Source organism: Balaenoptera musculus, chromosome 20 (assembly GCF_009873245.2).
Source record: "Balaenoptera musculus isolate JJ_BM4_2016_0621 chromosome 20, mBalMus1.pri.v3, whole genome shotgun sequence".
In the NCBI taxonomy this organism is placed as follows: Eukaryota; Metazoa; Chordata; class Mammalia; order Artiodactyla; family Balaenopteridae; genus Balaenoptera; species Balaenoptera musculus.
In genome coordinates, this window is record NC_045804.1 from 30,834,155 (window position 1) to 30,861,611 (window position 27,457).

Consider the following 27,457-nt stretch of genomic DNA (forward strand, 5'->3'; position numbering starts at 1 on the left):
TGAAATAGTTTCCTCATGGGGTTGTTATGAGTATTAAACAAGATTATGTATGTCAAGCACTTTGTAATTGGTGCATAGAATATGCTCAGTACATTTTGCTGTCATTATTATTAATATTATGGAACCTGAAGTTTAGAGTATAGCTCAGATAATATTCCAGGACATGTTTTTTAGAGCAGAAGTGAAAGCTTCTGTCCTTTAATTCAATTTTGCATCCTCCCCCTCTACCCCAGAAGCTAGTACATAGTAAAGAATTTGTCACAAAATGTGCAGAAATCAATAGAGAAAAATTTCTTGGCAAAAGTCAGACATCATCCGGATCTTGAAAGAAGTGATAAACATCAACAGATGGATGAAGGTAACAGATCATCCTAAGTGAAGGAGGCATCATCATCAAATGCAAAGAAGTAATGACAAGCTACATGTCAGGTGACCCTAGGAGGCAAATGTGATTAGAGCAAGGAGATCCTGTAGTAATGAACAAACTGAGGTAAATTTACATCAGTGACTATAAGAAATGATGCTAGATTTTGTAATAGAAAAATAATTTAGTGAAAAACATATTTGAGTGAGTTAACTGTATGTAAATATTAAAATGCAATTAAAATGGAACATTTTTCTAGAGTAGAAATGGAATTGACTCAGTACCATTTTCTTCCACATAAATGTAGTAGGCCAGATGTTTCTGGGGAGAATAAAAAAGCAAAGTCAACTCTAAATTAACTCTGGGTAACTTACATACCTTGTGATTTGTCTGTTATAAGTAGTTAATTATAGATTGTTCCCAAATTAGATCCTTAACCAACACATCTAGACTCCTTCAGCCAGCTGGTATTTATTAAAAAATATAAACGAGTTTTAATGTTAACCTCAACAAAAATAAACTTAATGAGGCAAGTCTACCCCTGTTCTCATCTCAAAAGCATTCCAAAGTGTAAAACTGGTTAGAATGTTTAAAATCCACATTATACTTGAGTATGTTTTTCGAAACTATTCTGTTATATAAATTTCTTATTTCAAAATCCAGAGTTGTTTACTACTGCCATACGCTGAATAATGCGTGAGTTTGTGAGTGAGCTAAAAACATGCTAAAGACATTCCTAAGGAAATCAGTAAAGAATTACTACGTGAAAAAATACGATCATTAACTTTACCACCACACAAGCCTTAATTCTCCTGCAGTAAGGCTTTTAAAACTGAAAACTAGTGATGAGGAAAAATATCCATGGTGAGGGTTCATGGTATTAACTAAATGGTATTGATCCTACCCTTATAAAACATTTCCTTTCTTCTGCTCCTAAAAAGAGGAATAGAAAGGGAAGATCCAAGGGAATAATAAGCCATACTTTGAAAATTCTCACCCCCCTCCCCCAGAGAGGAGCAAATAAAGACCCCAAGGCTGAAAGTGAGAGAGGACACCGGCAAATGAGGAAAACTGTCTGTGGGGGAGCTTTTCAGGTCAAGCTACCTTGAATTAACAAAGCATTCTGGATTTATGTCCACATCCTCCTAAGGTTTTGGCTCAAAGGTAAAGATTTAGGGGAAGTTTGGTTAGAAGAAAGTGAGATTTTGTTAAGCCATGATTGCATATTGTTAAATGGGGGGTTAGTATAAGTTTACATTAAATCTCCTATTTAATCTCTGTGTGTCTGTGTTACTATTAACACTACTTTATAGTTTTCATAGTAGTTTTCTATGATTTTTAATTTAGCTTTACAATTCCTGTAAGGTGATCTGTTTTATTCTTCCTACTTTACAGATGAGAAAACTGATGATGAAAGATATTGACACATTTAAGAAATTGTCTTCAGGGGTCATAAGAGATTAGAATCCTAACATGGTCACCTACTAGTTGTCTGATCTTGGGCTAGTTTCTTTACCCTTTTGGGCCTTAGTCTCATCATTCTTGGGTTGGAAATAATAACACCTGTGTCACTGTGGTTATTGTAGAGATTAAATGAGCCTATATATATAAAGTACTTAGTGCAATGCCTGGCTAAAAGTAAGCATAAATAAGAGTTAATCTTCTGTTATTTCCACTGTTGCACATAGCAAATTTTTATGCTTAGATGTAGGAACACATAAGTGAGGACCCACGCCTTGGTGTGAGTCCCTATCCCTCCCTCTCTTTTGTCTTCTCTCTATGCCTTCCACACACACTTGAATTGAGTAATTCACACCCAGGGTTAGTCTTGGTCTGAGATCATAATTAGGTTAGCTTGGGTCCACCTTGTGTTACTGTGCCTTAATGATAGGTCAGGCACCAGACTGAAAGTCATTGTCAAGCCTCACACGTCCAAACCCTAAAAATGAAAGATAAGGTTTGACTTACCCGCTATTTGGGCTTCCATACCACTTCACTCCATGCTGATATTTTATGCTACACTTTAGGTTTGGCACAAAATTTCTCTTAAGAGGAAAAAATTTTTATATGTATAATATATTTTTAGCCCTTGGCCAACAATTAGGTATCACAGCAACTAAGGCGTCTTTGTTGCTTTTGTCAAAATTGTAAAAATTTTATTAAACTAAAATCAGTCTTTCTCTAGGTTTGAATTCCATTTGAAGCTAAAAGTCAGTAACCATTTTTTTTTTCATGATCTTGACACCTATAAGCTATATTCAAGATTTTACATAGAATGTTAAGGAAGCGTTAAAGGTTTAGAGGAAGACTATTTATTTTCCTATGCACTTCTTATGTTCTTAAGAAAGAGAATGCAAATCATTTTGTACTTAGAGACAGATGCTCTGAGAAATAAAAAAAAATTAAAACACTGCATAAAAATGTGACATTTTAAAAAGTTTTTTCTCTTCCTCTTGTTTCTATGTAGAACTAGTAAAATACCATTTAAAAGTGTATTTAGAATGGTGACAATTTAGATATAAGGATTGACATGAATTGCAGGAATTTGTTTGAGAAACTTTGGCATATTAAGGCAAATAATTTTTCAAGTTCTAGTCACTTGTGACACTCGTTTTTTACTCACGCAACAAGGACAAAACTCGTCTAAATAATCAGGGTAGACTGAGAAGGCGTTAGAGAATGGGTGAGAGGTGTATGACACTCAACTCTTGAGAATCCATTTATGCTACTTGGAATATAACTTATGTAAAATAAGAAATAGGATTTTTAGTTCAAGAAGCTCTGAGCCTATATCGTACTTTATGTGCAAACTTGAAACAGTTTGCATTTGTGAGTTTTTCCATAGTACCTCCAGAACTCATGGAGCAAAACCACTTTTGCCAGAGAAAAATCATGACCTTTTAAAATTTCTAATATGATTTTCCTTATTTTGGAAGAAAAAAAAAGACTTTTTATTTTGCAATTAGTAAGCCGTTGTGATGACAAGGTGAGTGGTGGGATGTATGTTTGTTGTATTAATATTTCTGTGGGACTTAATGCATAATTGGCCACTCTTTTTATATCATGTCTTTTAAGGCTTAAGTGAAGCTGGTTTATATAATACATTTTAGATTTAAAGAACAAAAAATCATGAAAACAAAAGTGAAAACTGTCAAGTGATTAGCCAGAATTCTTTTTGAACCTCAGGAGCCCAGAACACATCCTGTCAAATGAGAAGTTCTATTCCAATTAAATTTCCAATTAACGTGTACCCTGTTGTCTCGTAGATATTGCCCCTGCGTTGACTGATAATTATGGACCACAAGGAAAGAAGATTTCCCTAAATCCCTCTGTTCGCCTTAAAGTAGAGAAACTGGAAATGGTAAATACTTGAAATTTTCATTTTTCTTCCATAAAACAACAGCAAGGAAGTATTCTCATTCTTCGTGAGGATAAGGGATTGGAGCCATTAGTTTCTTGAAGAGTTATCGATTTACAGTTAAATGAATGGCAGTTTGGGTTTAAACTGTTTAATTCATGTTTAATTTGGGTAGTTCATGGTGGTTCCGTAGTACAAAATAGAAATAAAACCTTTTATAACTAAATTGACCTTCAAATTAATCAGTTTCCTCCTGTGTAGGAATGAGACAAATGTGTTGTTTTACAATATAGAATCAAAGGAAACATGGGATAAATTATGACAAAGTGTAGTAGACTTCAAATACGTAATGGCAATAAGTGCAAGGAAGTAATATTCTATTACTCAATTGTTTAAAAAGTGAATGGAAACTAAATCCTAAAGAACAAAATAGAAGCCTGCTAGATATAAAGAAGATGGTAGCAATGTACCAAATAGTATTATATTGAGAGTTTCTGTATATAAAAGAAACATAAAATGATTAAAAAAGAAAAATTATAAGCAGAAAAGGATTTTAAAACTTTTCCTCTCAGGCTACCTGGAAGATGACAGCAAAAATGTGTGATTTTTTTTTTTTTTAATATGAAAATGGATATAGTGCTGAAGGTTCACAGCCTCTACTTTCCTGTCAGTTTTTGTGGATAATGATTTTTTACACTTTTAGGAACAGTATGAGAATGCATAGCTGGAATAAATATGCATTACCATTCATTCACATATTCAGACCTTTGCATGGTCCTATAGTAATACCCTTTTCAGTGCCAGTTTGAATCTTACTCTTTGTTCAAATTCTGACTCAATTCCAACTCCTTTGTACAGCTCCTTGCTAACTTTTATAGTTCAGGCCAATATTGCCATATTTTGCACATCTGTAGCACTGAACATTATTTTGCAGTATCCTGTAATCTTCTGTGTTTTGTTTTATCAGTAAGTCCAAGCTTACAATCTCTGTGTACCTACCACCATTTAAACACCTGGTTTGTGCTTTATAAAATTGTCTTATTAATTAGGTACTTGAGATGTCTCCTTCATATCTTCGAAATCCTGAGTATCTTTCCCTATGTTTTACTTTCTTTTTATTTGTGGCTGAAATGTAAGTTCTGGATAATAGCAAGTTTTACAATCAGTTAATAATAACATTTTCCAAAAATAGAATGTTTGAGGTTTAAAAACATATCTATTAATATCTAAAAATGAATAATTACTGTTTTTTAATGATATTGCTGTAGTATACATTTTTGAACATCCAAGATTTAATACTAACCATTCCTCTGGATAAGGAGAAAACTATTCAGCTAATGACTTTACCTGGCAGTCTTTATTCTTTGACTCAGTTTAAATTTTCCTAGCACATGATATTTTTAAAATCTGATTAATTTTCTTAGAGATATGAAAATCATCTAAATTTATATTGATTCTGAGAAATATGAACTGCTTGCATATTGAGTATTCCACTTTTGGTCCTCCTTTGAGCCTTAGCAAATTGATTTTTGTAGAAACATAAAATGGCAGTTTTACAGCAAAGGATACCTACATTCTGTGTAAATTCAGCTTCCCTGCTTTTATTCTAAATATTTTTAGTGACTATATTTAGTAGAGCATTCTCTGTTTTCAGAGTTTGAAACTAAATTTCACTTAATAAAAATTTTTTTCTAAAATCCATATTAGCTTCTATCCACCCATACATTGCCTAAGCTACTCTTACTTTTTTGAATAGTTACATATTAATGTAATAATATCTGTATCACTTTAATTTGAAATAGATCCTTCTATTTTAGTTGCTACTGTGTAGACAAATTCAACTTTATTGTCCATTACATTTTTAACACATTTCCTGTTTAGTAATAGATAAGGCCAATATGTTCAAATATTTAAAATGTAATAAAATTATATTTTTTTACTTTATCGCCTATAAGTATATTGCATATAGTATCTAGGAAATTGGTGATATAAAAGGGTTCACACAAGGAAAAGGTGTTGACTGATTATGTGGTTATTAAGTCATTAGCCAACACAGTACAATTTTTAAGAAAGGCAGAGAGGTTAGAATTTGATGAAGGAAATTACCTGTCAAGATGTATGTTTGTGGGGCATTGACTTCATGAAATCTTTCATGTTTTAGTAGTCGAGGTAGACACTTTTGTATCAGGATATACTGGAAAGTAATTTCTAGCACCGAACTAATACTGTGTGTCTCCTTTGATCCCACTGTTAAACTTATAAGTAGGTATGGTAAACATAGCAAATAGGGATATTTTTTTTAGTTGGCTTGAAGACGGAGAATTACTGCACCTTCTCGCTATCTATGTTTTTGTATCTGAGAAAGATGCTTTGGGATATAGATGCCATTTCGCTGATATTTACTTTACCTCTTGCCATTTATGTTACATTTGAAGAAGGCTGTAGTGAGCAATGGTATACCCAATGTCTGAATGTAGTTAATGAGGTGTTCTTTGTATTAGGTTGGGAAGTAGGTGACTAATATTATAAGGAAGTGACATTTTTTAGATTCATCATTTAGATATCAGAAAAAGTTAAGCACATTTATTTGTCCAATTAACAAATTTGCATTTTTGTTTATGGTGAAAAGATGACATTAGTTATACAAGAAATTATTGGAACCTCTTTTTAATCGAAAATAAATTACCTCCACTTTATTTTTTTTATTGAAGTATAGTCAATTTACAGTATTATATTAGTTTCAGGTGTACAGCATAGTGATTCAGTATTTTTGCAGGTTATACTCCATTATAGGTTATTACAAGATAATGGCTATAATTCCTTGTGCTGTACAGTAAATCTTTGTTGCTTATCTATTTTATATATAGTAGTTTATATCTATTAATCCCATACCTGAAATTTGTCCCTACCCTCCCTTCCTGCTCTTCTTTGGTAACCATAAGTTTGTTTTCTACACCTGTGACTGTTTCTGTTTTGCAAATACCTTCATTTGTACTGTGTTTTAGATTGCACATGTAAGTGATATCACATAATATTTGTCTTTGACTTATTTCACTAAACATATTCTCTAGGTCAATCCATGTTGCTGCAAATGGCAGAATTTCATTCTTTTTTATGGCTGAGTGGTATTCCATTATATATACATTCACACACGCAATCACACAAACACACATCTTCTTAATCCAGTCATCTCTCCTTTTTTTATTTTTAACATCTTTATTGGAGTATAATTGCTTTACATTGTTGTGTTAGTTTCTGCTGTATAACAAAGTGAATCAGCTATATGTATACTTATATCCCCATATCCCCTCCCTCTTGCATCTCCCTCCCTCCCACCCTGCCTATCCCACCCCTCTAGGTGGTCACAAAGCACCGAGCTGATCTCCCTGTGCTATGCAGCTGCTTCCCACTAACTATCTATTTTACATTTGGTAGTGTATATATGTCGATGCCACTCTCTCACTTCGTCCCAACTTACCATTCCCCCTCCCCGTGTCCCTAAGTCCATTCTCTATGTCTGCGTCTTTATTCCTGTCCTGCCTCTAGGTTCTTCATGACCTTTTTTTTTTTTAGATTCTATATATATGTGTTAGCATACGGTATTTGTTTATCTCTTTCTGACTTACTTCACTCTGTATGACAGTCTCTAGGTCCATCCACCTCACTACAAATAACTCAATTTCTTTTTTTTTAGGCTAATATTCCATTGTATATATATGTGCCACATCTTCTTTGTCCATTCATCTGTCGATGGACATTTAGATTGCTTCCACGTCCTGGTTATTGTAAATAGTGCTGCAATGAACATTGTGGTACATGACTCTTTTTGAATTATGGTTTTCTCAGGGTATATGTCCAGTAGTGGGATTGCTGGGTCATATGTTAGCTCTATTTTTCGTTTTTTAAGGAACCTCCATACTGTTCTCCATAGTGGCTGTATCAATTTACATTCCCACCAACAGTGCAAGAGGGTTCCCTTTTCTCCACACCCTCTCCAGCATTTATTGTTTGTAGATTTTTTGATAATGGCCATTCTGACTGGTGTGAGGTGATAGCTCATTGTAGTTTTGATTTGCATTTCTCTAATGATTAGTGCTGTTGAGCATCCTTTCATGTGTCTGTTGGCAATCTGTATATCTTCTTTGGAGAAATGTCTGTTGAGGTCTTCTGCCCGTTTTTGGATTGGGTTGTTTGTTTTTTTGATATTGAACTTCATGGGCTGCTTGTATATTTCGGAGATTAATCCTTTGTCAGTTGTTTCATTTGCAAATATTTTCTCCCATTCTGAGGGTTGTCTTTTCGTCTTGTTTATGGTTTGCTTTGCTGTGCAAAAGCTTTTAAGTTTCATTAGGTCCCATTTGTTTATTTGTGTTTTTATTTCCATTTCTCTAGGAGCTGGGTCAAAAAGGATCTTGCTGTGATTTATGTCATAGAGTGTTCTGCCTATGTTTCCCTCTAAGAGTTTTATAGTGTCTGGCCTTACATTTAGGTCTTTAATCCATTTTGAGTTTATTTTTGTGTATGGTGTTAGGGAGTGTTCTAGTTTCATTCTTTTGCATGTAGCTGTCCAGTTTTCCCAGCACCACTTATTGAAGAGGCTGTCTTTTCTCCACTGTATACTCTTGCCTCCTTTATCAAAGATAAGGTGACCATATGTGCGTGGGTTTATCTCTGAGCTTTCTATCCTGTTCCGTTGATCTATATTTCTGTTTTTGTGCCAGTACCATACTGTCTTGATTACTGTAGCTTTGTAGTATAGTCTGAAGTCCAGGAGTCTGATGCCTCCAGCTCCGTTTTTCTTTCTCAAGATTGCTTTGACTATTCATGGTCTTTTGTGTCTCCATACAAATTGTGAAATTTTTTGTTCTAGTTCTGTGAAGAATGTCATTGGTAGTTTGATGGGGATTGCATTGAATCTGTAGATTGCTTTGGGTAGTATAGTCATTTTCACAATGTTGATTCTTCCAATCCAAGAACATGGTATATCTCTCCATCTATTTGTATCATCTTTAATTTCTTTCATCAGTGTCTTATAGTTTTCTGCATACAGGTCTTTTGTCTCCTTGGGTAGGTTTATTCCTAGGTATTTTATTCTTTTTGTTGGAATAGTAAATGGGAGTGTGTTTCCTTAATTTCTCTCTCAGATTTTTCATCATTAATGTATAGGAATGCAAGAGATTTCTGTGCATTAATTTTGAATCTTGCTACTTTACCAAATTCATTGATTAGCTCTAGTAGTTTTCTGGTAGCATCTTCAGGATTCTCTATGTATAGTATCATGTCATCTGCAAACAGTCAATCCAGTCATCTCTTGATGGCACTTGGGTTTCTTGCATGTCCTGGCTATTATAAATAGTGCTGATATGAACATTGGGTTGCATGTATCTTTTCAAATTAGTGTTTTCATTTTTTCCAGATAGATACCCAGGAGTGGAATTTCTGGATCATATGGTAGTTCTATTTTTAGTTTTTTGAGGAACCTTTTTACTGTTTTCCACAGTGGCTGCACCAATTTACATTCCTTTCAACAGTGTAAAAGGGTTCCCTCTTCTCCATATCCTTGCCAACATTTGTTATCTGTAGGCTTTTTTGATGATAGCCATTCTGACAGGAGTGAGGTCATATCTTGTTGTTTTGATTTGCATTTTTCTTATAATTAGTATTGCTGAGTATCTTTTCATGTGCCTGTTGGCCATCTGTATGTCTTCTTTGGAGAAGTGGCTATTCCGGTGTTCTGCCCATTTTTTGATTGGGTTGTTTGTTTTTCGATATTGAGTTTGTGAGCGCTTTGTATATTTGAGATATTAACCCCTTTTCGGTTGCATTATTTGCAAATATTTTCTCCCATCCCATAGGTTGTTTTTTCATTTTGTTGATCGTTTCCTTTGCTTTACAAAAGCTTTTAAGTTTAATTAAGTTGCATTTGTTTATTTTTGCTTTTATTTCTTTTGCCTTAGGATACTGATCTAAAAGAATATTGCTATTACAATTTATGTCAAAGAGTGTTCTGCGTATGTTCTCTTCTAGGAGTTTTACGGTTTCTGTTCTTACATTTAGGTCTTTAAACCATTTTGAGTTTATTTTTGTATATGGTGTGATGGAATGTTCTAATCTCATTGTTTTACGTGTGACTGTCCAGTTTTCCCAGCACCACTTATTGAAGAGATGGTCTTTTCTCCATTGTGTATTGTTGTCTCCTTTTTTGTAGATTAATTGACCATAAGTGCGTGGGTTTATTTCTGGGCTGTCTGTTCTATATCATTGATATATGTGTCTGCTTTTGTGTCAGTACCACACTGTTTTGATTACTATAGCTTTTTAGTATAGTCTGATGTCTGGAAGAGTTATACCTTCAGCTTTGTTCTTTGTTTGCAAGGTCGTTTTGGCAGTTTGGGGTCTTTCATGGTTCCATATGAATTTTATGATTGTTTGTTCTAGCTCTGTAAAAAATGTTCTGGTATTTTGATAGAGATTGAATTAAATTTGTAGATTGCTTTGGATAGAATGGCCATTTTAACAATATTAATTCTTCCAGTCCAAGAGCACAAGATATGTTTCCACTTCTTTATATCAGCTTCAATTTCTTCATCATTGTTTTATCGTTTTCAGAGTATATGTCTTTCACCTCCGTGGTTAGGTTTATTCCTAGGTATTTTATTCTTTTTGATGTGATTTTAAAGAGGGTTTTTTTTTACTTTCTGTTTCTGATATTTCATTATTAGTTTATAGACCACAGCAGAATTATGTATATTAATCTTTTATCCTGCTACCTTGTTGAAATCATTTATTAGTTCTAATAGTTTTCTGTGGAGACCTTAGGGCTCTCACTATGGAGTATCATGTCATCTGCAAATAGTGACAGTTTTACCTTTTCACTTTCAATTTGGATAATTTTTATTTCTCTTTCTGGTCTGATAGCTGTGGCTAGGACTTTTAATACTATGTTAAGTAGAAGTGGTGAGAGTGGGCATTCTTGTCATGTTCCTGAATTTAGTGGGAAGGCCTACAGCTTTTCACCAGTGAGTATTATGTTGGCTGTGGGTTTCTTGTAAATGGCCTGTATTATGTTCAGATATGTTCCCTCTATTCCCACTTTGGCAAGAGTTTTTATCATGAATGCATGTTGTATTTTGTCAAATGCTTTTTCTGCATCTTTTGAGATGATCATGTGGTTTTTGTCTTTCCTTTTGTTAATGTGGTGTATCACATTGATTGATTTGCATATGTTGAACCATCCTTGTGCCCCTGGAATGAATCCAACTTAATCATGGTGTATAATCCTTTTTATGTATTGCTGGATTCGGTTTGCTAATATATTTTTGAGGACTTTTGCATCTATAGTCATCAAAGATATTGACATGTAATTTTCTTTTTCTTGTGGTGTCTTTGTCTGGTTTTGGTATCAGTGTAATAGTGGCCTCCTAGAATGAATATGGCAGTGCTCCCTCCCCTTCAATTTTTTTGGAATAGTTTGAGAAGGATAGGTATAAGTTCTTTATATGTTTTGGTAGAATTCCCTAGTGAAGCTGCTTGGTCCTGGACTTGTTTGCAGGGAGTTATTTTATTACAGATTCTATTTCACTTCTAGTGATTGTTCATTCAAATTGTCTGTTTCTTCTTGACTCAGTCTTGGCAGGATGTATGTTTCTAGAAATTTGTCCATTTCTTCTAGATTGTCCAATTTGTTGGCATATAACTGTACATAGTATTCTCTTATGATTTTTTGTATTTCTGTGATATCAGTTGTTATTACCCCTCTTTGATTTCTTTATTTGTTTATTTGGGTCCTCTCTTTTCTTCTTGGTGCCTAAGTAGAGGTTTGTCAATTTTGTTTATCCTTTTAAAAAAACCAGCTCTTGGTTTTATTGACCTTTTCTATTGTCTTTTTGATCTCTATTTTATTTCCTCTGTGATCTTTATTATTTCCTTCCTTCTTCTGACTTTGGCTTTGTTTATTCTTTTTCTAATTCTTGCAGATGGTAGGTTAGGTTGTTTGTTTGAGATTTTTCTTGTTTCTTGAGGAAGGCCTGTATCACTATGAACTTTCTTCTTAGAACTGCTTTTTCTACATCCCAAAGATTTTGTAAAGTTGTGTTTTCATTTTTATTTGTCTCAAGGTATTTTCTGATTTCTTCTTTGATTACATCATTGACCCATTGGTTTTTTTAATAACATGTTGTTTACTCTCCACGTGTTTGTTCTTTTCACTTTTTTTCTTTCTGTGGTTGATTCCTAGTTTCAGACCATTGTGATCAGAAAAGGTGCTTGATATAATTTTTACCTCTAAATTTGTTGGGACTTGTTTTGTGTTCCAGTATGTGGTCTATCATAGAGAACATTGCTGTGTGCTTGAAAAGAATGTGTATTCTGCTTTTTGCGGAGTATGCAGTAGATATTGATTAAATCCAACTCTATTGTATCATTTAGGACCTTATTGCCTTATTGATTTTCTGTCTGCATGATTTGTCCATTGATGTCAGTGGGGTGTTAAAGTCTCCTACTGTTATTGTATTATTGTCAATTTCTCCCTTTATGTCTGTTAGTATTTGCTTTATATATTTAGGTCCTCCTGTTATAGGGTGCTTATGTTAATGATTGTAATGTCCTCTTCTTATACTGATCCCTTTATTATTATATAATGTCCTTGTTTGTCTTTTGTTATAGCCTTTGTTTTAAAGTCTATTTTGTCTGATACACATATTGTTACCTCACTTTCTTGTCATTTTCATTTACATGAAATAGCTTTCTTTCATCCTCTCACTTTCAGTCTGTATGTCTCTTTAGCCCTGAAGTGTGTCTTTTGGTAGGCAACATATTGAAGGGTTTTGTTTTTTTTAATCCAATCAGCCAGCCTATGTCCTTTTTTAAAAAATAAATTTACTTATTTATTTATTTATTTTTGGCTGCGTTGGCTCTTCATTGCTGCATGTGGGCGCTCTCTAGTTGCGGCGAGTGGCTACTCTTCGTCGCGATGCACGGGCTTCCCATTGCGGTGGCTTCTCTTGTTGTGGAGCATGGGCTCCAGTAGTTGTGATGCACGGGCTCAGTAGTTGTGGCTCACGGTTTCTAGAGCACAGGCTCAGTAGTTGTGGTGCACAGGATTAGTTGCTCCACGGCATGTGGGATCTTCCTGGACCAGGGCTCGAACCTGTGTCCCCTGCATTGGCAGATGGATTCTTAACCACTGAGCCACCAGGGAAGTCCCCACCCTATGTCTTTTGATTGGAGTGTTTATTCCCCTGACATTTACAGTAATTATTGATAAGTAAGTACTTATTGCCATCTTATTACTTGTTTTCCAGTTGTTTTTGTAGTTCTTCTCTGTTCATTTCTTCTTTTTGTTTCTCCCATTGTGGTTTGATGATTTTCTTTAGTAGTATGCTTGGTTTCCTTTCTTTTTATTTTTTGTATATCTTTTGTAAATTTTTGATTTCTGGTTATAATGGGGTTCATATATGTTGATCCATAATTATATGTACTTCATTTAAACTGATAGTCATTTCAATTCAAACACATTTTAAAAGATATACATTTTTTACTCCCCTCCCCCATGTTTTGTGTTTTTGATGTCATATTTTACATCTTAATGCTTATCCCTTAACTGTTTATTGTAGTCAGAGTTTCTTTTACAATTTTTTGTCTTTTAATCTACTTATTTAAGTAATCTTCAATCCTTAATATATATCTGTCTTTTCTAGTGGGATTTACCCTTTCCTATAGATTCTTATTTCGCTTCCATTTAGAAAAGATCCTTCAGGATTTATTTTAGGGTAGATCTGGTATTGCTGAATTCTTTTAGTTTTTGCTTGTCTGAAAAGTTCTCTCTCCTGTTCTAAATGATAATATTGCTCGGTAGAGTCTCCTAGGTTGCAGAGTTTTCCCTTTCAGCACTTTGAATATATCATGCCACTCCTTTCTGGCCTGCAAAGTTTCTACAGGGAGATCCAACTGATAGCCTTATGGGGATTCCCTTCTTTATGACTTTCTTTTTCTCTTGCTGCTTTTAGAATTCTCTCTTCAACTTTTGTTGTTTTAATTATGATATATTTTAGTGTGGGTGTGTTTGGGTTCATCTTGTTTTTGAATCTCTGTGCCTCTTGTGCCTAGATATCTGTTTCCTTCTTTCAGTTTGGGAAATTTTACAGCCATAATTTCTTCAAATACATTTTTGATACCCTTCCTCTTTATCTTCTCCTTCTGGAACTCCTATAATGTGAATATTGGTACATTTCATGCTATCCCAGAGATGCCATATGTTACTTTTACTTTTTTTTTTTTTTATTTGCCTTTCTGACTGCTGTTCTGATTGGATGATTTCCATTATTTTATCTTTCAGCTCATGCATGCGTTCTTCTGTGTCATTTAGTTTGCCATTTGTTCCTTCTAGGGTATTCAGGGTGTTTTTTATTTCAGATATTTAATTATCTATTTTCGATTGGGTCTCTTTTTCTTTTTTGGCCAAGCCACGCAGCTTGTGGGATCTTAGTTCCCACACCAGGGATTGGACCTGCACCCTCGACAGTGAAAGCACAGAGTTGTAACCCCTGGACCACCAGGGAATTCCCTCAATTGGGTCTTTTTTATGTTTTCTAGTTCCTGTTAAGATGATCTGTGTTTAGATCGATTCTTTTCCCTAATTCAGTTAGCAATGTTTTGAACTCTTTATCTGGTAAATTATTTATTTCTGTTTCATTTTATTTTTTCAGGGGTTTTCTCTTACTCTTTCAATTAAGAGTAGTTCCTCTGCCTTTTCATTTTAGTTAACTTTCTCTGTCTCTAGGAATTTTGGTGTAACAGTTATCCATTGTGGTCTTGAGGGCATGTTCTTATTTGAGAGCATCGCTGTGCTGACTGCGTGTGCCCAGTGCCTTTAATGGAAGGGCTGGATTTGATGTGGATGCCAGTCACGTCTTTCCTCAGGGTGTTCTGGCAGCTGTCACCTTGGTAGGGCCTGTGGCTGGTGATGGAGGAGCTAAAGTCTGTGCAGGGTGTGAGGTGGGGCTTCTCTGCTCACTGGCTGTCACCACCCTGTCAGGGGCAGGATTTGCTCCCAAGTTGCTGGAGTAGAATCCCTGAGGGTCGGGCTAGAGCTGGCTCTGTTCCCTTTAAGTATGTGTTTTTCCTTCTCCCTGCACTGGGGCCTTTGCCCCAAAGGAGGGGAGTCCTGAAGCAAGTGGGGCCTGTGTGCTCACAGAGGTCTGATACTCTGCCTGTGTAGGCATCTACAGCTTCACTCAGATGCAATCCGTGGTCGCATCTTTTCCCTGGCTGTGGTCACCTGAGATCTAGTGTTGTACGGTGGCATGGAGTTAGTGGGGCTGGAGTGTTTGCTCAGCTTGGGCTGGCACACTTAGCGAGGCAGTCACAGGAAATCTGGCCACCACGCTGCTATAAGAAATCTGGGCTGCTTCTGAGGCATCTCTTGAGTAAGCACCAACAATGGCTACTGCTGCCCTATCTGGGCTACACCCCATGCCCCCAGGTTGCCTCTGCATCCCTAAGTCAAGTCTTCTCCCAGGTCCTGGTTGCCCTAGATCCAGTGCCATGCTGTGGTGGAGAGTGAGTGAGGTGTTCTCTTTGCTTGGACTGGGAAGAATGGCAAGGTGGCAGCTGCTAGGGCAGACCTCTCTCCACCCTGCCTGGGGGCAGGCTAGCACCCACCCACTCCTCATGAGTGAGTCTAGGCTTCTCCAGCCTTTCTATCTGTTCCAGCAGTTCTCCAAGTGGCCAAGGGAGCTTGTCTCCTTTACATAGCACCCCAGGACTGGGACGCCCAGTCTGTGGCTCAACCCACTCACACCCCAGGATGAATATCCACGCATGTGATCCCCCCTTTCCTCTGAGTTCCCTCCCATGCACACAGGTCCCAACCCAATCACTTTTCTTCCCATTCTATACAGGTACGGCATATCTTTCTTTCAGCCTTGGTTGTACAGGAGTCCTTCTACCAGTTTCCAGTTAGTTTTCCATGCGAATTTTTCCATATGTCGATGTATTTTTTATGTGTTTGTGGGGAAAGGTGAGCTCCATGTCCTCTTACTCTGCCATTTTCATCTCCCATCAAATTACTTTCAATTTAAATTTATGAGCTTATGTCACTGACATGCTGTATTCTTGTAAATTTTTCTTTCAACAAAACTTCCATCTGTTACTAAGTTTAGCTCAGGAAAAATTTACACGGTAGTTAATTGCATTTTGCAATTTTATTATTACTTAATACAATAAGAATCACTGTATATTGAGTACCTTCTGTGATAGGTCTTTTGTTTGCATTATTTTTGTAAAATTGTTTTTATTTCTTTTTTTTTTAAAGGAAACTTTATTTTTATTTTTTTATTTTTTTATTTTTGGCTGTGTTGGGTCTTTGCTGCTGCATGCAAGCTTTCTCGAGTTGTGGCGAGTGGGGGCTACTCTTCGTTGTGGTGCACGGGCTTCTCATTGTGGTGGTTTCTCTTGTTGCAGAGCATGGACTCTAGGCACACGGACTTCAGTAGTTGTGGCACGTGGGCTCAGTAGTTGTGGCTCGTGGGCTCTAGAGTGCAGGCTCAGTAATTGTGGTGCACAGGCTTAGTTGCTCCACGGCATGTGGGATCTTCCTGGACCAGGGCTCGAACCCGTGTCCCCTGCATTGGCAGGCGGATTCTTAACCACTGTGCCACCTGGGAAGTCCCTGTTTTTATTTCTTTATAAAATATTTCTATTTTATTTCTTTATATGAGAATATTAATCATATGCAAGAATGATTATATTTTATGTGTAGAGTTTAAAGATTAATAAAACAAATACACATATACTCCACCACCCAGCTAAGAATGAGAATCTTTGACATTGCCTGTGTCTTTCTTCTTGATTGTATATACCTCTTTCCCCAAGAGGTAACTCTATTCCAAATGTTGAGTATCATTTATATGCTTTTTAAAAGTTGATTACTAAAATATTAATAAGGTCAAAGAGTTTATTTACCTTCAACCTAACTTAAGGTATTGTTAAAATTTTCCTTCTGTTTCTTCATCTCCTGGAAAAATGTTTGGCTCATAGTATATGCTCAGAAAATAATTGTTCGATTGGTGTATTGTTTTCTAAAGTAATTCTACCAATTTTCATTCCTACTAGTCTTATGCAAGAGTTCCCACTGCTCCACATTCTTTACATTTAGTCTAATTATAATGCATTTTGAGTTCTTTCTACCATCTTATTTAAAATTTTTTTTCTTTGTTCTTGTTTTTAATCCCTTTTTTACCCCATGTTTACTATATTTTTTTGGTTTGATTATATTTGATTTTTTGGTTGGTGGTTTTTGCATTTTATTTTTTTTCTCCCCCGTCTTATTTAGAATTTGTACCTTCTCTTGCTAATCTTTTAGTGATTACCTTAAAATTTTAACATTCATCTTTAATTTAGTCTAAAGTTAATCAGAATCTTTACCCTTCTTTCAAATATACAAGGTGCTTATAATACTTTAACTCTGATTAGCCTCTTCCGAACTTACATGCTTCTTTTTGCCCAGTATTTTAGCTTTAGTGATGCATTGTTTTTCTAATTCACTGTCTTTCTTTGCAGTCACCTGCTATTTCAGTCACATAACCACTGAGTTTCTAATTTATTTTCTACCTAGTATTTTTATAATAATATCTTGTTCCTAATTTTATTCTTGATTCACCTTTTTTTACTTAAGAAAGATAAACAAAATGTAATACATACATACAATGGACTATTATTGGGCCGTAAAAGGAATGAAGTTCTGATATATGCTGTAACATAGACAAACCTTGAAACATTAAGCTAAGTGAAAAGAGCTAGGCACAAAAAATTACATGATTCTATTTATATGAAATGCCCAGAATAGTCAAATCCATATAGACAGAAAATAGATTAGTGGTTGCCTGGGGCTGGCAGGATAGGGAAAAATAGCAAGTGACTGCTAATAGGTATGGGGTTTCTTTTGGGGGTAATGAAAATTTTCTAGAATTAGGTGATTGATGTACAACTATGTGAATGTACTAAAAGCCACTTAACTGTACACTAAAACAGTGAACTTTTTGTGAATTATATCTCAGTATATCTGTTATTAATAAAAAGTCACATTGATATATACAGTATGGTACCATTTATATAAAAATTAAAACATAAAAATATTTTTTAAAACTATTCATCACATATATTTATAAAAATATGAAGTAATGATATAAAAGCACACTTGGGAACTATCCATGAGAAACTGCATAAAGAGAGATTGTAAGAAAGTGAAGTTGTGCCAAAAAGTGGGAGAAAATATTTGTAATGCACATAACATATACAATTTTGGTATCCAGAATATATGAAGAACTCCTAGAAATAAATCAGAAAAAGACCTGTCAATACTATTCCTAGGGTAGGAAGAAATTCCTAGAATTTCTTCCTACCCTAAAGAAATTTTTACCCATGTGCTGTAGTAGATGTGTACAAGAATGTTCATTGCTGTTAAGCAGAAAACCCCAATGTTCATCTAGAGGAGGATGGATTAATAAATTGTGGCATATTAATCTAATCAAATATTAGATCAGTCAACGTGAATGTATTAATGTTACAATACCATATAACCACGTGGATGAATGATGATTTTTACCCTTCACCTGTAGGGTAAAAAGACCAAGTTTTAGAAAACTATCAGTCACATTTTAATGAAGCTAAAAAACAGCAAAACAAAATAACATGTTAAGGATACATAGTATGTGACAAACCATTTTAAAATAAATAATATGGGAATGACAATGACATCGTTCCTTAGTAGTGGTTACCTCTAGTATAGTAGGAGAGGAGTATGTTACATAAATCAATAGTGTTAGCAATTGTGTGATTCTTTTTTTTAAACTTTTTTCTTTTTTAAAAAAATTAATTAATTTATTTATTTATTTTTGGCTGTGTTGGGTCTTCGTTTCTGTGCGAGGGCTTTCTCCATTTGTGGCAAGCGGGGGCCACTCTTCATCGCGGTGTGCGGGCCTCTCACTATCACGGCCTCTCTTGTTGCGGAACACAGGCTCCAGACGCACAGGCTCAGTAGTTGTGGCTCACGGGCCTAGTTGCTCCGCGGCATGTGGGATCTTCCCAGACCAGGGCTTGAACCCGTGTCCCCTGCATTGGCAGGCAGACTGTCAACCACTGCGCCACCAGGGAAGCCCAATTGTGTGATTCTTAAATGGATTCATGGATGTTTGAAAATGTATATATTTGTTACATGTATGTTTTTAGTATATTTCAAATATATAATAAAATGCTTGGTGAGAAGTACAGAAGGGGCTTTTGCAATGTTTTGTTACATTCAAAATCTGAAGTAAATATACTTAAATACTAAGCTTCAATGTACTATTATAACAAGTTTTAAAAGCGTGCAAAATATCTAAAATGTACAAAATAGAAGGCTGTTATATATTGATAATTTTTTAAAAGACATAGAACACTGTATATAGTATAATTTAATTCTTGCAAAAGATATATAATTTATTTTTTTACATATACAGGTGCTATATACATAGAAGAAATCAGGAAAATTATACACCAGTCGATTAATAGTGTTTGTTTCTGGAGGAGTGGTTCTCAAAAGCAGGGATGTGTTTTTTTTGCCTCAGGGGACATTTGGCAATGTCTGGGGACATTTTGGGTTTTTACAATTGGGAGAATGCCACCAAATTAAGAATCACTAACAAAAAATACTTCCTCAAACTTTACGTATGAAAATTTAAAACATATTGCTAAATAATTTATGTCAAAAACATTGCTAATAGACATATAAAAGAAGCTAAATCTCACTTGTAGTTAGGAGAATTCAAATTAACAAACAACATACTATTTCATATTCAACATATTGACAAAAATTAAAGTGTGAAAACAGCAAAATGCTGTTAAGAATGTAGAAAAATAGAACTGCTTATATACTAGTGCTGTGCATAAATTGATACAACCAGTTTGGAGAGCAATTTTATAATATCTAAGAAATTTGACAGTATATATTCCCTATGACTCAGCATTTCCTCTTCTAGGGATGTACTGTAGAGAAATTTTTACACATCTATATGAGGAGATGTGTAAAATGTCTTTTTATAAAAAACAGAGTGGAGTGATTATAAAAAGCCCATCAGTGAGAGAATGGATAATAAATTATAATACATTCATCCAGTTAGACACCATTTAAATTTAAAATAAGTGAACTAGTTTTGCAGTTAACAATATTGAGCAATTGTGAAATTGTAACATTGAGGTAAAAAATGAAAATAATTTGTAAGGTTATCCTTTTGTATTATACTATGCATGTAACATCATAAATGCACAAGAGTACATGTTATTAGGGGATAAATGTAGTAGTGGCATCAAATCATGCACAGGAAGGATATGCCAACCTTAGGATAGTGGTTCCTGCTGAGAAACAATGGAGAAAGCTTTCAACAAAGTCTATAATGTTTATTTCTTAAAAATATATACATATAAATTTCAAGCAAATACTAATGAGTATATACTTGATGATAAGAAGTAAATGGGTGTTCTTTGTATTATTCTCTTTCCTTTTTTTTTGGTGTATTTGGAACATTTTTTATGACTGAAGGAATATAATATCAAAAGTTAAGAATCATTATTCCATGTTATGCAAGGCAATGACTGTGTAGATAGGGCAGGCAGATGATGCTTGGTTAAAATGCTCTAGAATCACTTTTGAAGGAATCTTTCCTGATGTTTTCCCTTCCTTCTGTCTCCTTTTCTCACTGTGCCCAGCCACCTATACATTGACCAGTTTGGTTTTGCCACAGTACATCCTGTACACACTTCTATTAAATTACATATTGCACTAATTACATTTATTTACATGTTATCCTCTCCCTAGAGACCATAGCTCTTTGAGGTAGTGGCTATATCTTGTTTGTGTCCCTTTGTATAATTTAGTGCCTAACAAATAGTAAGCACTAAATAAACACTTGGTAAATGAAGTGATGGATGACTGAACAGATTTCAAAGGAGGAAGGAATATATAAGGACAATTACTAGTATTAACCTTTATCTACATTTTAGTTTTGATGTTCTTACCAGAATCTGATAATAGGGCATCTAGTCAGTCCTTATTCATTAGTTAAGATTAGATTTTGCTATATATAACCTGAGAACCTAAAATAACAGTGGTTTCCATTAGAAATTTATTCTTCTTACACCAAAAAGAAACCTGAAAGAAAGTAATCCAGGGCTGGTATGGAGGTTATACCTGCTTTTAAGTATCTTTCTGCTCCACCATCTTTGTTGAGGTGGCTCATGAACCAAGATGACTACTTAAATTCCAGCCATCTTTTCTTTCTTCCCTCCTTTCTTTTCCTTCCTTCTTTCATCTTTTTTTTTCTTTTAATTAAGACCAAAGAGAGAAGGAAAAGGGACAAGAAGTACCTACCCCACTTTTGAAAGACTTACCAGAAGTTCCCTGCAAGCTCGCATTATGTCTCCTTGGGTAGTTCATAGTCATATGGCCTTATCAAGCTGCAGAGTGGGCTGGGAAATATCTTTTAGCTGAATGACAATGATTCTAGCTAAAGATTTTTGTTCTGTTACTAAAGAACAAGGAGAGAATGGACACTGAAATTCAACTAGCAGGCTCTGAAATTTTAATTAGCTATGGGTACTAAAAAGAGAAGGTAGAGAGAAGAGGGTTCCAGAGAAAGCTTTTTAGTTTATTATTTATGTAAGCCTGCCCATGAACAAGCCAAAAATTAGAATTTTTTGTATTCCACCCAATTCCTGTCATCCTTAGTTTTGGTCTCAAATACAAGATAGCAACAAAATATCAGTGTTTTAGAGTGCTACTTAGAAAAATCAATGTTAAATCGGATTTATTAGGATTTCCTTGCTGTTTTTCTTCTGCCACGTCACATATTTTAAACTAAGAAATAGTTTGTATTTTGGTTCTAGGGATATGCTATTTGGCATCGGCCAAAGTGCTAGCCTTGGGGGAAAAAATGAGGTGGTGGTAGATCAAGAAGCTAATATTTTATGGAAAATTAATCCATAAATAGTCATCAGACTTTCTTTGATCATGGTCACTGTTCCTGATATTGATTCTTTTCACTGGATTGTAAAATAAAGTTGTAATGAAAAGTTTTATTCTTTGGAGATTTGAAAAATTGCTTCACATGAATCCTTTTCCTTCCAGGCTCTAAATTATCTTGGTATTCAGCCCACAAAGGAACAACACCAAGCCCTGAGACAGCAAGTGCAAGTAGACCCAAAGGGGACAGTGTCTTTTGGAGGTAATATTTAGGTTCATCATGTGTGTCATCACAGAAACTTATTGTGGCCCATATTCATTGAGTGCCTCTTCTTTGGAAGGAGAGAAAGAAAAATAAAACCACATCTATTTTAAGTTCCTTAATCAGTATTCTAAAGACTCAGATAGAATTATTCGTTTTACTGGGTCAGCAGTAAGGAGAACTTTCTTAGAATCTTTCAGCTTTAAAATATCATTCAATCATATTCTTTTTTTATTTTTAATTTATTCCATAAACATTGCTTTAGTAATAACAAAAGAAACAGTACAAAATATAGAAGCCCTAGTTCTGCTACCGTGAAATTCTAATTTTTTTTCAGCCAGTATGATATAATAAATATTTCATGATGCTGTATAATTATTCTTATTTTTATTTTATAATTATTATTAAAGATAGCAAATTGTTAACATATTCCATTGATATACTATAATATTAAGCTTTTCCACTATTGGGAATTTTGATGGTTTTTCATTAACTGACAATATAAATAATTCTATATTTAATATAGCTTTTTTCTCTTCTTTCTCTTAGGATAAATCCCCATAAGTGGCTTAGACTTTTGATATGTATTGATAAATTGTTTTCCAGAGACATTTTACACACATATTTGTTCTGCCACTAGTAATGTTTGAATGTAACAGTTTTTTGTATCCTTTACAGCATTAAGTATTTAATTTTTTTCTTATAGAGTAGATGCAACATTGTATCATTTTAAAAGCATCTGCATTGCTAAAGAAAGAAATTTGGGGGTTTGAAGTGGTGAAAAAAGATGTATTTGTTCTCCTCTGCTCTTGAAATCATACAATATAATGAGAACAAGAAACAGAAATACATGTAAAACCACAATGTATAAGGACAAAGTAGATGAGGAAAATAAATGAATTAGTGAGCAGAGGCCTGTAAAGTCCAAGTGTCTGAAGAAATAGGAGAATCACAACGGGAAACAAGCTGATTCCTGGAAAGGCTTAGGAATTGAAAACATTGCATACTTAAGGCTGTGTTAAGGAGCAATTATATATGCTGTTCCCTGCCCCCTCTCAAGTAATCCACAACTACCACCCCTTACCCTTGCAGAGGAAAATAAGTATATTCTCTTGAGAAATTAAACCAGATTGATTCTGGACCTATAGTTGCCAGCAGCTAAGGAATTTGGGGGTGTGTATGGTGAATTATCACTTACAACACACACCCAGATTGCTCAGTGATATTTGCAACCATGTGTATGCTCTGTAGGCAAGAGGTTGTAAGATTCTCTCTGAAGAACCTGAACAAAGTATCATAATAGCTGGCCACCTTATTGCTCTGTAGTGAAACCTGCTAGTTGACAAAGCGAGTTATGCACACAGAATTTCCAATCAACGATTTAGTGCCTGATTCGTCTTAAATATGAACACCAGACATTTGGAGAAATCCTCCAACATAAAATATAAAGCCCCAAAGTATCAGACAAATAGAAAAAGAGGAACTCAGAAAAAAGGGAAATATTACGAGAGCAGAAAAGAACTTCACGTAAACCATAATTAGCATCTTTTTAAAAGATAAGCGAAACTAAGGCATCCATGCAGTAAGAGTAGGATACTGTAAAATAGGAACAATTAAAAGGATTATTGGAAACTAAAAATATAAGAACCAAATTTTTAAAAAATTGAAGTTAGTTGGATGAACAGCTCACACTCCATGTCTGAAGAAGCGTATAGTTTGCTAGGTTGGCATCAGGCAGTGTTATATAACAAACAAGAGAATGTGCCTTCGAGTCACACTTCAGTGGAATCTTGCTCTGCTACTTATTTGCCAAGTAGCCTTGGGAGGTTTAAGACAGTTAACTTATCTTAGCCCAGACTGTAAAATGGAGAGGATGAGAAGAACTACCGCAGAAAATTCTCAAGATGAAATCGCAAAGGGCCATGCGTAGCATATAGAGGCTGTTATAGAAACATTTCCTGCTATTATTATTATTATTATTACTATTATTATTATTATTAAACCTCAGGTTCTTTCCGCTAGAAAAGCTGTAAATCATAATATTATCATATGTTTTAGAAAAAGTACTATTCATAATAAAAGAGTTGGAGAGATAGTTATGCCTGTGACATTTATTTGCTTCATTATCGTGTCTGATTTATTAACTTCAGCAAAGTTAAATGAAATGAGTGAAAACCAGTTTATCTCTTACTTCTAATGTGAACTTAAATTTATCTGTCACTTCAGTTAACACTATTTTAAGGTAATTTAAGTAATTTAAATTTTAAGCATTAGTTATAACACATAGCTTCAGCTTCATGTAGAAAAAGGTAAGGTTTGCTTTGATGAGGTTAAATGCTATATTCTTACTGAAATGTGTTCTATTTTAGATTTTGTCCAGGTTGCTAGAAACTTGTTTTGCTTGCATTTGGGTGAAGCAAATGTTGGTGCACATGAAATTTCCAACATATTAGACTCACAGGTAGAGTATGCCCTATAGAATTGTCTTGATTGCACTTAAATCATAAGTCTTAAATGTTATCTGTCATATATGTAGGCTTATTTCATTTTTTAATTTTTTAAAAAAATAAATTATGCAGACAATACATGCTTTTTGGATAAATATATAAAATACAGATAATTTAAAATCAAAAGTAAAATTTTACCTTGACCTCTTATATCCTCCTCTCTCACTATTCCCTCATGCTATTCCCATCTTTAAATTTACCACAGAAAAGTACTCATATCATAAGTGTAAACCCTCTGAAATTTTACAGTCTGAACCATTCTTGTGTAATCAGCATCCACATCAAGAAACATAACGTTAAAGAAACTACCAGGACCCTGATGTCTGTCTCCTACTCGCCGAGTTCCTTTCTAATTACTAGCACTTGCCCTCCCCACCCCCAGTCAAGGTAACAGCTACTCTTTTGCTTCTAACAACATAGATTGGTTTTGCTTTTTGTGCTTTACATAAAATGGAATTGTGAAGTCTGTTAACTTCGTAAGTCGTTTGTTCTACAAACCTTTGATTACTTATATTGCCAAATCTTTCAGTCCTTTCCGTTATGAATTTTTGATACTGTTACATTATTAAGGAAGGTCTTCCCAATTTATATTATGTATTAACATATTATATATAAATAACTTATTTTTGTTTATTCATGTGGTTGGGCCCCAAATGGATAACCACGTGCCCTTATTCCACCATCATTTATTCAATAACCATCCTTTTCCACTTTTGCCACTAATTTGAAATACAACTTTAATACATACTAAATTGCATCTGGATACACAGCTCTGTTTCTTTCCTTTTTTTTTTTAAACATCTTTATTGGAGTATAATTGCTTTACATTGTTGTGTTCGTTGCTTCTGTATAACAGTGAATCAGCTATACGTATACATATATCCCCATATCCCCTCCCTCTTGCGTCTCCCTCCCACCCTCCCTATCCCACCCCTCTAGGTGGTCACAAAGCCCCGAGCTGATCTCCCTGTGCTATGCAGCTGCTTCCCACTAGCTATCTATTTTACATTTGGTAGTGTATATATGTCCATGCCACTCTCTCACTTCATCCCAGCTTACCCTTCCCCCTCCCCATGTCCTCAAGTCCATTCTCTACATCTACATCTTTATTCCTGTCCTGCCCCTAGGTTCTTCAGAACCTTTTTTTTTTGTTTTTAGATTCCATATATATGTGTTAGCATACAGTATTTGTTTTTCTCTTTCTGACTTATTTCACTCTGTATGACAGACTCTAGGTCCATCCACCTCACTACAAATAACTCAGTTTTGTTCCTTTTTATGGCAGAGCAATATTCCATTGTATATATGTGCCACATCTTCTTTATCCATTCGTCTGTCACTGGACACTTAGGTTGCTTCCATGTCCTGGCTATTGTAAACAGTGCTGCAATGAACATTGTGGTACATGACTCTTTTTCAGTTATGGTTTTTTCAGGGTATATGCCCAGTAGTGGGATTGCTAGGTCATATGGTAGTTCTATTTTTAATTTTTTAAGGAACCTCCATACTGTTCTCCATAGTGGCTGTATCAATTTACATTCCCACCAACAGTGCAAGAGGGTTCCCTTTTCTCCACACCTTCTCCAGCATTTATTGTTTGTAGACATTTTGATGATGGCCATTCTGACCGGTGTGAGGTGATACCTCATTGTAGTTTTGATTTGCATTTCTCTAATGATTAGTGCTGTTGAGCATCCTTTCATGTGTTTGTTGGCAATCTGTATATCTTCTTTGGAGAAATGTCTGTTGAGGTCTTCTGCCCATTTTTGGATTGGGTTGTTTGTTTTTTTGATATTGAGCTGCATGAGCCGCTTGTATATTTTGGAGATTAATCCTTTGTCAGTTGCTTCATTTGCAAATATTTTCTCCCATTCTGAGGGTTGTCTTTTCGTCTTGTTTATGGTTTCCTTTGCTGTGCAATAGCTTTTAAGTTTCATTAGGTCCCATTTGTTTATTTTTGTTTTTATTTCCATTTCTCTAGGAGGTGGGTCAAAAAGGATCTTGCTGTGATTTATGTCATAGAGTGTTCTGCCTATGTTTCCCTCTAAGAGTTTTATAGTGTCTGGCCTTACATGTAGGTCTTTAATCCATTTTGAGTTTATTTTTGTGTATGGTGTTAGGGAGTGTTCTAATTTCATTCCTTTACATGTACATAGCTCTGTTTCTAAACAAACCACTCTGTTCCGTTGATCCATTTCTCTCTGCCAGTACATTATTATTTTAATTACTCTAGCTTTTTAGTTCTAGGTTCATTGTTTAGTTCTAGGTTCATTGTTATTGTTAGGTTAAGTCTAATATTTTTTTAACTTCTTGATTTTGATCATCTGCATGATCTTTAGAATCATTTTGCCATGGTAATAAAATTTCAATTGGGACTTTCTTTTTTTAATTGGAATTGCATTGAATATAGAGGATGGTTTGGGAGAAACAAACGTGGTTTGTTTCTCCATTCTTTTAGATCTTTGTTGATGTTTTGGAAAGAGAAAATTGTATCTTGCTTCATATAGGTCTTAAGTATTTCTTGTTAGGTCTGAATAAGCGTGCTATAGTTTGATGCTATTGGAAATGGGAATTTTTTTACCATTATATTTTCTAATTGATGATTAATAAAGATTAATTTTTGAATGGTTATTCTGTGTGATGCCACTTTATTGAACTCCCTTATTCCAGTTATTTTTCAGTTATTTATCTTAGGTTTTCTAGGTAGACATTTGAAATTAATTACTTTGTCTCCTTCACAAATTTTTACTTTTTCTGAATACTGTTGAATAGGAGCTACAAAAGTGAGCAAGAAATTAATTTCCATGATATTTGAGTCATTTTACATTTTTAATTTTTTAAAAGAAGCTAGCATTATCTTACTTAATGAATAAGTTTTACAGTTGACCATGGAACTACTGAGGTTTGAACTGCACGTGTACACTTATACACGGATTTTTTTTTTCAGTAGTGTATACTGCAGTACTATACA

General features: G+C 34.8%; 1 protein-coding gene across 2 annotated transcripts in view; it reads left to right on the plus strand.

The window, feature by feature from the left end:
* STXBP4 (syntaxin binding protein 4) overlaps positions 1-27,457 on the plus strand; it is a 190,298-nt gene that overhangs the window by 40,981 nt on the left and 121,860 nt on the right. For both annotated transcript variants that reach the window (XM_036835713.1, XM_036835714.1), the window contains 3 exons: positions 3,631-3,725; positions 21,883-21,979; positions 24,349-24,440. In XM_036835713.1, coding sequence (XP_036691608.1) covers positions 3,631-3,725; positions 21,883-21,979; positions 24,349-24,440 — 284 coding nt within the window. The remainder of the gene's footprint in view (positions 1-3,630; positions 3,726-21,882; positions 21,980-24,348; positions 24,441-27,457) is intronic.